Consider the following 12,101-nt stretch of genomic DNA (forward strand, 5'->3'; position numbering starts at 1 on the left):
TTCTGCTGTACCAACCCCTAGGCAATGACTCCACAATGATGCCAAATGGACTAAATTTAAGTCTGGCACAAAATTAGGTAAGATTCCATTGACCTCCAGATGCAGTCAATGGCTGTATTTTTCATAACACTGTGAGTGCACATGGTTTATAATGAAGTGTGTGCATAAGCATGGATGATAAAGGAGGTTGAAATGATCCTAAATAGCCTGACAGCAGGTTTGCTTCATTGTGTTCAAAATGGAAATGCGTCACATAAGATAAGATAAGATAGACTTTATTAATCCCCAGGTGGGTAAATTTGGGTGTTACAGCAGCAGATAAAACAACATATACACATATACATATAAGGGAAAGCATTCATAAAGTGCTTGTAGTAATTCGTGCTTTAAAAATAAAGAAGTGCTTTTTTTTTTTAGTGCAGCAGCAAAGTCCTTTAAAAGGCATGGCCGTATTTTTTTATTTTATTTTTAGACACTGTCATTATGCAGTCTGATGGCGGTTGGCACAAAGGAACGCCTCAGGCGCTCTGTCTTGCACCTGGGGTGGATGAGCCTATGGCTGAAGGAGCTCCCCGTCCGCCACAGCTCCTCATGTAGGAGGTGGGGGGGGTTGCTCAGGATGGCACTGATCTTCCCCTTCATCTTCCTCTCTCCTGCTACCTCCAAACCGTCCATTTCAGTGCCCACGACATACAGAAGATACAGGGCTGAACGCCGATCGGGGAGAATTGCGTGTAATTGTCGCTGCAGCTTTAACTGAGAGAGATGTTGTATGATGTAATGCATACCTAAAAGCCCTGTTTGAAAACAGTCTGCCTTGTTGAGATATGTCCAGGGAACACAAACCCAAGATATGCAGTCACATGCTGTTTGCCTAGCGGGTGTAATTCAATTCTTTAAGGGGGCAGTGCATATTTACCAGGCTGCCCGACGGCAGCTTCCTTTAACACACACGGATTTTATTTTAAGTATATTTTTGTTCGTCGACAAGAAGTTTAGAAATGTGATTTTTAACTAAGATACATCTTACATTTTTCTTGTTTTGATTGATTAAAAAAAAGAAACTAAACGTAAACTGATTGTTATGGCATGAAACATTTATGTTGCTTCTATTAAAGTGAACTTTTAGATGTTGTTTGTAGTATAGCGATATCTCCCTTTATTGACCTACATTTAGAATGTAAAGTCTTCAAAGGGACCACCATTATGCATTGAGCTGTTGGCTTAAATGAAATGCATGACAAGATAAAAATTGAAATGATTAAAATATTTATTGAAGGGTTACCAGAATTTTGGGGGGGGGGGGGGGGGGGGGGGGTAAATATAGCCTACAGCTACAGTGACACATTGTAAGGGGGTCATTCTAGAGGATTAGTAGTATTTGGAATTGCAGTGTCTTTAAATGAATTTAATGTTTGTCACTCAAAACTTAAAAAAAGGCTACAATATTAATCAACCTTTAAACTTGATGAATCCATGCACATGCTTGCACAATCCTTTTCTTGACTGCTGTTACTTGTAGGCTCTCTTAAACAACATTACTGGCTTTTCAGAGTCATATTTCTGTTCAGTCTGCACATATAGTTAAAACGGTGTAGGTTAATATTACTGCAGAATCCACTTGATTTCATAATGGATTATCGCATAATTTGGGTATTTGCACTGAATTTCCAAATCCTGAACCATTTCCCATTCATTCCATTGTAAAGAGATTGCATATTTGCATAAACCATTAAATTTTGGATATGAATTATGTGCAATTACATCCAATAATGATGGCATGTGCAGGATAAATAAACGGACAATTGCCCTATAAAATTTTCGAAGGTAGATGGTTTCTGTTGAAAATCACGTTGATTGCGGATGCCTGAGTGAGACTCTATTGTCTCATTCTTTCATGCAGTTAAGTGGATTTTATTGTTATTTAGTGTTTCTAAGGTTGCACGTAAACTTGAAAGCAGTCAAAACTTACTAACTTATAGTTTGTGACCAAATTGTGCCAAAAAAAACCTGTAAAACAATTAGAAATGGTCCCTGCATTTAGCAGGGACCATTTCTAATTGTTTTACAGGTTTTTTTTTTTTTTTTTTTTTTTTTTTTTTTTTTTGCACGATTTCACCTATAGGTGGCTCGAATAAACACCTAGTCGCCCTGCTTAAGACATTTCAATGCAGTTACAAACCCTGCAATCACGATAACACGAAAAGTCGTAAAGGGGTCAGATTGCGTTACAGTGTGGCGTATTTGTGGACGCCGTGAGAAAGGGGAGCCGGCGCTCCATAATGCCAGAGGCAGCCGAGCCGAGCCAGCCCTGTTAAAGCCCGGGTCTTGGGCGGGGCTGGCGCCTTGGTACGTGCTCACCTGCTAATGACAGGGGGAGCAGAATGAAGCTGCGGTGCTGTTTGACTCACAGTGTCAGGGGTCCCAGTGCTGGAGCTCCTTTATGTCTGGGCTCATTAGGCAGCTCTTCCCCCCCCCCCCCCCCCAGCCCGGGGCTGCCATGAGCCAGAATGGACCCTCAGAGAGCTCTGTCAACACTGACCTCTGTGATGAAGGAGCATGTATGCTTGCACATATGTACACAGTGTCTCACTCACACACACACACTCTCTCACACACACACACACTCACACACCCACACACACACACACACACACACACACACACGTGGGCACGCACATTTCTCCCCAGCACTGAGAAATGTATTGCAGCTGTTATTTTATCCCCTTATTTAGATTGGTGTTGGTACCATCAATCTGTTCAGATACATCCTGCTATCCTGAAATTTGCATGACATAGTCATCAATATCTCGTGTTTGCTTTATTTTTCACAGTTTACACCATCTAGTAATGGTGCAAATCTAGTCTTGGATGGGGAGCCTTGTGCTGTTCAGTCTAGTTTTCCCTTGTGCTGGGGTGCTTAAGGTCAGCATGTGATTTCTACCCATCTCTTTGCAGTCCCTCTTTAACCTGCTGGAGTTCCAGAGGCTGGTGCTGCACTACTCTCCCCCAGCACGTGTCCAGGACCTGCCACGAAACCAGAAGGTAAGCCTCCGCCTATCCATCCTCCTTATTGGCTGCAGAACAGCGGGAGCGCCGCCCTCTCGCGCTGAGCCTTAACGACTTCAGCGCTGCGTGACGGCCTAGAGGTCTACGGGTTCACGTTCTTCCGAAAGCTTGGGACCCTGGGAAAAGGGGATTTGTGTGGAGCTGCAGCTTCAGGGTTGAGCTGCGCAGCTGTCCTCTTGAAGTCCCTCTGAAATAATTTCACGGTGTGGAGTCCGGCTAGTTCCATGGCCTCCTCCCTACAGCCGTGCGGTAATGAGTGAGGTGCGCGTAATCTGCTGTGAGCAGAATCGGTGTGGCCGCCCAGACTGCCCCGGAACGCACAGGTTTCTGCCCGGGGCCGTCTCGTGTCACCGACGTTCCGCGCTGGGGCGGAATTAACAGGTCTGTCGCGAGCAAAGGTGGGTTCACCTTTCCGCAGGATCCGTGGCTCTGAGCCACCTGGCTCATTTCTCAGCCCGGGGTAGCAGTCTTGGCGGCACGGCCATTTCGCTGCTTCTTAACGCACCAGAGGATGCTCAGCGCTCTCCCGCGGATCTGAGCTTAGCTGCTTCCATGGGCACAGAACCCAGTATCTGGTACACACACTGAAGGTGTGAGGTCATGGCCTTCAGGGAAACATCTCGCTCTTTCCCAGAAAGTCGCTAGGCAAGCCTATAGGTTTCAGCTCCAAAACTATTACCAAGAACCCAAAACATCGAGCAATGCATGTATTCTGTCAGTTGTTACACACCAAGAGCCAGGCAGCTTTAACCTCGACTGCACAGAATACCAATTAGCTTCACAATCTGCATGGCGACGTGTAATCATCTTTGGTCACAATATGTGGTAGCGCTGCATGAACTGATTTTAAATTAAGCTCTCAAACTGATACACGGAGTTTGCCGCTTAGAAGGGGAGGAGTGGGGCAATAATTGCTCAGCTCCTTTACTCAAAGCCAGTCATTTAATATTTGATTTGAATTTACGACTTGTTAAGAACAAATTTTTGATTTGAATACAGGGCAATGATACAGATGGAACAGTCAGTGAATATACAGTTGAATCTAGGTTGTGGTTTGTTGAAGAGGTATTAACATGTTTGGTTGCCTGTTTTTTTGCACCTGCAGGAACACAGGAACCTGCCCTTCATGCAGGAGCTAAGGCACCTTTTCTCCCTGATGGTGGGGTCCAAGCGGAAGTATGTGGACCCCTCCAGGGCAGTGGAGATCCTCAAAGACGCCTTTAAGTCCAGCGAGTCTCAGCAGGTAGGCCGCTTGCCCCTCACCGTTGTCTGTTTCCAGGGCCCCAGCCTCTCCCCCGGGGTGGCATTGCTGAAGTGACAGGACAGCTCTGACCTTGTGAGCCGAAGTTCAGCCATGTTCCCCCCCCGGCCCTTTCCGTCTCAAACCGCTCCTGTCTGTGATATTGTGTGACAGCGTTGGGCGGTGGCACCATGGTTAAAATTACTGATGAAATTAAATGCGACTGAGAACTTAAATTGTGTATTCTGTAATAATTTATGTTTTGATAATTTGCATGGAATATTTTCTTCCTTAAAAAAACAGTAAGGCTAAAAGTCAAGGCTTTGGTCACACTGGGATAGAAAAAGCGTGTTCTTGTCTATATATACCTGTTCGTGTGCCTTTGCCTTGTGCTGAGAATGTGGTTTTGTAGCAAGTGAACGGACTCTATTATACTCACCGGCTCCTCTCTGTGTTCCACAGCAGGACGTGAGTGAGTTCACGCACAAACTGCTGGACTGGCTGGAGGACGCTTTTCAGATGAAGGCCGAAGAGGACAGGCGAGTGAACAACCATCATTTGCTGAAACAGGGTTTTAAATAATTGTCTTAAAATGTCATTTGAGCAAATGGTAGTTTTATGGTTTCGCCGGTTATTGCAGTATTGGGTTCCATTTGACAGTGACTCCACCCTTTTAGCTAATCTTGCCATTTTCCACTGGTTACCATTTGTTTATGCTGCACAAATTCTTTTTCAACTGAACATGCCTTTACAAGAGTAACTGTTTTCTGTGCAGGTAAAAAGCTGCATTTTAAATGCACATTCTGAACATAGTCACACAGGGCCAACAGAAAAGGCATTTCTCTCAACTGTATTATATATTTTTCTGCAGGGAGGGAGAGAAGCCAAAGAATCCAATGGTGGAGCTGTTCTATGGTCGTTTCCTGGCTGTGGGTGTCCTTGAAGGTGAGGAAGGGATGGAGGGATTGCACTTAACTATTCTTTCCATGTAACTGCTGGAATATCTTTGCCCCAGGTAATGAAAGTGACCTTGGATTAATGAGATGGTGCAACTCTAAAGGACTGGGCTTCTTTGTTGATCTATGAGAACCTTGATGTCTGATTGGCACTACTTATAATGCCACACAATGCTGTCTCAGAGCCATGACAGTCGGCGAATCCGTAAGACTGCAGCCAGGCATTCATTTTATGGAACCTCTGTGTCACTGATGGACAACTGTAATATTTTGCTCTGGTGGGAACATGTTCATCCAGCTAGAATGGTGGTTCCAGTTAGGAAGTCTCCAGCCAACTCATTTTTTCTTCCCTCTGACCCTTGCTCCTTCTGAGTATATTTGTGTTTAGCCTGCCAGCTGTATCTAGAAATAAAGGTTCAAGAGTAAAGGAAGTGTTTGTGTGTGTGTCTGTGTGTCTTTTCAGGAAAAAAGTTTGAGAACTCGGAAATGTTTGGTCAGTACCCCCTCCAAGTAAATGGCTTTAAGGATCTCCACGAGTGCCTGGAGGCGGCCATGATCGAGGGCGAGATCGAGTCCCTACACTCGGAGAACTCTGCAAAGTCTGGACAAGAGGTCAGCGTCCAGTCCAGAGGGAATGCACGCGCACACACACCCCCACACCATGTGCCCGTGCTGATATTATACCCTACGTGAATGAGTGTAAAGCAGTTTCACATATGAGTAGCTGTATTTTAAAAGGAATTTGTACAGTATGTAGGCAATTTGAGAACACATATGGGTATCCAATATGGTTCCATGCTCTATTACGTTAGTGGCAATAACAACTTCCTATTTCAGGGGCTAGTGGTCAGGGAGTCGGTCCTGGCCTCTGCAGGCTGCAGATAGTCCGGCCTGGGCTGTGAGCCACCAGCGGTTTCCTGCTAATAGCTGCGCTACTGTACACATGGAAGCAAGGGCTCCGGGCGGTAGGCCCCGCCCCTGCAGCCAGGGGCAGCGTGATGATGTAATGATGTAGTGATGTCACAGAACTGTGCATTCTGTGCAGATGGGGCTGAAGCAGGCTCCCTTTATACAGATAAATGCTCGTCGGCTAAGGTGCTGCTTTCAGACATGGCCGGGCCTTGAAGGAGAGGACGGGAGCAGAGATTGTAAAACTGGTGCCGGTGCTCTGTTATGGTTTAGATCTGAAACGTGTTACACGCAAGTATGCTGTCCCGTTTGTCACATTTTGTCCGTTTTTCCTTTCAGCACTGGTTCACCGAGCTTCCGCCCGTTCTGACCTTTGAGCTGTCCAGATTTGAATTCAATCAGGCGTTGGGCCGACCGGAGAAGATCCACAACAAGCTGGAGTTTCCCTCCATGCTCTACATGGACAGGTCAGTCTGCACAGCCCAGGACCGGCGAGAGACCCCTCTGTGAGAAAACAAACGCTGAAGAAGCTTTGTTTGTGTGGACGTCCTAAGCTTCGGTTTTTCCTTTCTTATAAAGGCCACTGGCCTGGTGTGCCTTCAAGTGCGTTCAGGGGTTTGTCCACAGGGGGTTAATTTTTCGGTTGACTCATTGTCTTGTCACAGAAAATTTGGAACAAATTTCCCATTTAGAGTTAAACGTCATACGATGATTGAAGGGTGAGCTACAGACATTCCAGAAGGGCCGCGTGAACACGTACACGCTGTGGGTTCTCTGTGTGCGATGAGTCGTGCTGGTATGTGAAACGTGGAATAACGCGAAGTGCGTTTCCTGTGCTGGCCCCCATTATGGTTTTCAGGTACATGGACAGGAACAGGGACATCACCCGCATTAAACGTGAGGAGATCCGGAGGCTGAAGGAACACCTGACACTGCTCCAGCAGCGTCTGGAGAGGTCAGTCCGCTCGCACCGCCATCGCACTTCACATTACATTTATTTGGCAGACGCTTTTATGGTAAATGGTAAATGGACTGCATTTATATAGCGCTTTTATCCAAAGCGCTTTACAATTGATGCCTCTCATTCGCCAGAGCAGTTAGGGGTTAGGGGTTAGGTGTCTTGCTCAAGGACACTTCGACACGCCCAGGGCGGGGTTTGAACCGGCAACCCTCCGACTGCCAGACAATCGGTCTTACCTCCTGAGCTATGTCGCCCCTGCAACATTTTATCCAAAGCGACGTACAAAAAGTGGATTTCATGGTCATAGACATAGGCACTGAAATTAAATCTCCAGCTGGAGATGGAAAAATGTTGTACACCCTGTAGTTACATTAGCCGCTTTTGCCACCTGACCACATAATGGGTGGACCCTTATGTGAGGATGAGAAGCAGAAAATGGGTCATCGTTCGAAGTGTTTTTAAACGGTCAAACTGAGAGTCTGTAGTTATGTCCAGCAGGGTAGTAGAGGAAGAGTTAGGGCGCGGTCACACGTGTGCGAATGCAGGCGAATGACCATCGCCTGCCGAGGCAAAATTTGTATCTTGTCGTGCTGAATGTGGGCAGTGCAGGATGTGACGCACACGGGAATCAGTTTGCTGGTTTGTAGTCCGTTTGCGTGGTTGTGGTTGTTGATCACACATGAGCGGTTCACTAAGAAAACTACAGCCAAGTGGGGTCAACCACACACACTTCTTTGCTATTGGTTGAGGATGCGAATTCACCGGTCAGAGTTCACCAAAGTTGAACTCCACGCGAAGCGAAGATGCGAATTTGCTTCGCCACATCAAGCGAATGTTTTATTCACCCCATCGCTCGCATAGAATTGAAGTGAACGGGAGCCGAATATTTGCCAATGTTAATTTTGTATGTGTGTGACCGCGCCCTTAGGCTTTTTTTTGATTCCTCACAATGGGTGGAACTTTTTTTCTGCAGTCAGCCACTGATAATGCGAACCACAGTGCAAATGCAAACGCTACGTAGAAAAACGAAACAAAAAAGAAATCCGCTTCATCTGCCGCCTTCCATTTCTGCTCTTAAATCAGTTCGAGCTGCTAAATGCATAGTGATCCAGATTTGACTGCACTTCTCTGCTGCAAGGCTGAACAAAGTGGATTGTTATGAATTTGTTTAACACTACCACAGCTGACATAAGATCAGCCCCTTATAACTGGCTTACTACGTGAGATTCATATTCAGTTAATTTATGTCCTCTGGATTTCCTTTATTTTAGTCTCTGAAAAATGACATTTCCTGAGCAAACTGTCTGCTGAGTCTCACTTTCTCCCGTTCCCTCCCCAGATATCTGAGTTATGGGTCGGGCCCCAAGAGGTTCCCCCTGGCAGACGTGCTGCAGTATGCCATGGAGTTTGCCTCCAGTAAGCCTGTGTGCACCTCACCTGTGGAGGACATCGATACTGCAGCACCACCCGGTGGCACTACAGCGCAACTGCAGCCGGCACCAAGGCATGCTCCTTTACTTTTCCACCACACGTGCTCCTTTTTTTTCTCCTTTTAGATCAAGCATCTAGAGGCCTGATGCACAGAGCTAATTAAAGTGCAATGAATAATTCATATTTCTTTCCTTTGCCTTGGCTTGTCTGAAAACATGTCACTGTTTTCATGGGGTATGTTTTTCTAAAATTTGGTTGACTCTTGGCCCCACAGCACAGCAGACCAAGGCCCGTCGAGTTTGCCCGAGACCCCTGCCAGCGGGCCCCAGCTGCGGGTGTCCATCCACAAGCCCTTCACGCAGTCACGGCTCCCGCCCGACCTGCCCATGCACCCGGCGCCCCGCCACATCACGGAAGAGGAGCTGCGGGTGCTGGAGGGCTGCCTCCACCGCTGGAGGAGTGAGGTGGAGACCGACACGCGGGGTACGAGTCCCGCCTTGCGCCACTTCCCTCTGTGGGATCATTCTCCTCCCACACACAGTCTCTCCTGTGAGCTCATTCTCCTCCCACACACAGTCTCTCCTGTGAGCTCATTCTCCTCCCACACACAGTCTCTCCTGTGTGCTCATTCTCCTCCTCCCACATACAGTCTCTCCTGTGAGCTCATTCTCCTCCCACACACAGTCTCTCCTGTGTGCTCATTCTCCTCCTCCTACACACAGTCTCTCCTGTGAGCTCATTCTCCTCCCACACACAGTCTCTCCTGTGAGCTCATTCTCCTCCTCCCACACACAGTCTCTCCTGTGAGCTCATTCTCCTCCCACACACAGTCTCTCCTGTGGGCTCATTCTCCTCCTCCCACACACAGTCTCTCCTGTGTGCTCATTCTCCTCCTCCCACACACAGTCTCTCCTGTGAGCTCATTCTCCTCCTCCCACACACAGTCTCTCCTGTGAGCTCATTCTCCTCCTCCCACACACAGTCTCTCCTGTGTGCTCATTCTCCTCCTCCCACATACAGTCTCTCCTGTGTGCTCATTCTCCTCCTCCCACACACAGTCTCTCCTGTGAGTGTGAGCTCATTCTCCTCCTCCCACACACAGTCTCTCCTGTGTGTTCATTCTTCTCCCACACACAGTCTCTCCTGTGAGTGTGAGCTCATTCTCTTCCTCCCACACACAGTGTCTCCTGTGTGCTCATTCTCCTCCTCCCACACACAGTCTCTACTGTGAGCTCTTTCTCTTCTTCCCACACACAGTCTCTCCTGTGTGCTCATTCTTCTCCCACACAGTCTCTCCTGTGAGCTCATTCTCCTCCTCCCACACACAGTCTCTCCTGTGAGCTCATTCTCCTCCCACACAGTCTCTCCTGTGAGCTCATTCTCCTCCTCCCACACACAGTCTCTCCTGTGAGCTCATTCTCCTCCTCCCACACACAGTCTCTCCTGTGAGCTCATTCTCCTCCTCCCACATACAGTCTCTCCTGTGAGCTCATTCTCCTCCTCCCACATACAGTCTCTCCTGTGAGCTCATTCTCTTCCTCCCACACACAGTCTCTCCTGTGTGTTCATTCTTCTCCCACACACAGTCTCTCCTGTGAGTGTGAGCTCATTCTCCTCCTCCCACACACAGTCTCTCCTGTGTGTTCATTCTTCTCCCACACACAGTCTCTCCTGTGAGTGTGAGCTCATTCTCTTCCTCCCACACACAGTCTCTCCTGTGAGCTCATTCTCCTCCTCCCACACACAGTCTCTACTGTGAGCTCATTCTCTTTTTCCCACACACAGTCTCTACTGTGAGCTCATTCTCCTCCTCCCACACACAGTCTCTCCTGTGAGCTCATTCTCCTCCTCCCACACACAGTCTCTACTGTGAGCTCATTCTCTTTTTCCCACACACAGTCTCTCCTGTGTGCTCATTCTTCTCCCACACAGTCTCTCCTGTGTGCTCATTCTCCTCCTCCCACACACAGTCTCTCCTGTGTGCTCATTCTCCTCCTCCCACACACAGTCTCTCCTGTGAGCTCATTCTCCTCCCACACACAGTCTCTCCTGTGTGCTCATTATCCTCCTCCCACACACAGTCTCTCCTGTGAGCTCATTCTCCTCCTCCCACATACAGTCTCTCCTGTGAGCTAATTCTCTTCCTCCCACACACAGTCTCTCCTGTGAGCTCATTCTCCTCCTCCCACACACAGTCTCTCCTGTGAGCTCGTTCTCCTCCCACACAGTCTCTCCTGTGTGCTCATTCTCCTCCTCCCACACACAGTCTCTCCTGTGAGCTCATTCTCCTCCCACACACAGTCTCTCCTGTGAGCTCATTCTCCTCCTCCCACACACAGTCTCTCCTGTGAGCTCATTCTCCTCCTCCCACATACAGTCTCTCCTGTGAGCTCATTCTCCTCCTCCCACACACAGTCTCTCCTGTGAGTGTGAGCTCATTCTCCTCCTCCCACACACAGTCTCTCCTGTGAGTGTGAGCTCATTCTCCTCCTCCCACACACAGTCTCTCCTGTGAGCTCATTCTCCTCCCACACAGTCTCTCCTGTGAGCTCATTCTTTTCCTCCCACACACAGTCTCTCCTATGAGCTCATTCTCCTCCTCCCACATACAGTCTCTCCTGTGAGCTCATTCTCCTCCTCCCACATACAGTCTCTCCTGTGAGCTCATTCTCCTCCTCCCACATACAGTCTCTCCTGTGAGCTCATTCTCCTCCTCCCACACACAGTCTCTCCTGTGAGTGTGAGCTCATTCTCCTCCTCCCACACACAGTCTCTCCTGTGTGTTCATTCTTCTCCTCCCACACACAGTCTCTCCTGTGAGTGTGAGCTCATTCTCTTCCTCCCACACACAGTGTCCCCTGTGTGCTCATTCTCCTCCTCCCACACACAGTCTCTCCTGTGAGCTCATTCTCCTCCTACCACACACAGTCTCTCCTGTGTGCTAATTCTCCTCCTCCCACACACAGTCTCTCCTGTGAGCTCATTCTCCTCCTCCCACACTGTTACGTCCCCGTTGTGGTCTAGGGGTACAGGGGAGTAACAAAATGACTGATTATTAAAGATTAAAGTTTATTTACACAATTATCTATACAGTGAACAAACGGGAGGGGAAACACTGGGCGGTACCAAACAGAAATATAAGCTATTAACAATTCTAGAAATAAAAGAAACTAACTAACTGAAACCCGAAAATCTTCCGAACCTAACTAACTACTCTAACTATTCTAAACTGAACAAAAACATACAAGGGTGGTACACGCCCGTATCTATATATATACACAAGTGAAACTAACAGTGACAGTGAAGAAAACAAACACCTACTTAAATCCCACTCCCAATATATATATACAAAACCAGCAACCAAACCAAAGTCTTTTCAGAAATTCGATCGTTTACAAAAGTCAAAAAATAGCACTAAGTCACACGAGTATACAGAAGTGAACGAACATTCAAATCCAAGACACACTGAGGTGTAACTGACAGTGTTAGGTTTTTATAGGTGTGGGTCTGTTCCTCATTGGCCGCCAGGCAGGTC

The 12,101-nt window shown here is 47.7% G+C and overlaps 1 protein-coding gene across 4 annotated transcripts in view; it reads left to right on the forward strand.

The window, feature by feature from the left end:
• Positions 1–12,101, forward strand: part of usp25 (ubiquitin specific peptidase 25) — a 41,836-nt gene that overhangs the window by 8,072 nt on the left and 21,663 nt on the right. For 3 of the 4 annotated variants that reach the window (XM_035433947.1, XM_035433949.1, XM_035433950.1), the window contains exons 6-14: positions 2,959–3,045; positions 4,175–4,312; positions 4,772–4,848; positions 5,181–5,254; positions 5,729–5,877; positions 6,514–6,641; positions 7,034–7,129; positions 8,475–8,639; positions 8,841–9,049. In XM_035433947.1, coding sequence (XP_035289838.1) covers positions 2,959–3,045; positions 4,175–4,312; positions 4,772–4,848; positions 5,181–5,254; positions 5,729–5,877; positions 6,514–6,641; positions 7,034–7,129; positions 8,475–8,639; positions 8,841–9,049 — 1,123 coding nt within the window. The remainder of the gene's footprint in view (positions 1–2,958; positions 3,046–4,174; positions 4,313–4,771; positions 4,849–5,180; positions 5,255–5,728; positions 5,878–6,513; positions 6,642–7,033; positions 7,130–8,474; positions 8,640–8,840; positions 9,050–12,101) is intronic. The other variant, XM_035433948.1, reaches the window with a different exon arrangement.

This window comes from Anguilla anguilla, chromosome 9, assembly GCF_013347855.1.
Source record: "Anguilla anguilla isolate fAngAng1 chromosome 9, fAngAng1.pri, whole genome shotgun sequence".
In the NCBI taxonomy this organism is placed as follows: Eukaryota; Metazoa; Chordata; class Actinopteri; order Anguilliformes; family Anguillidae; genus Anguilla; species Anguilla anguilla.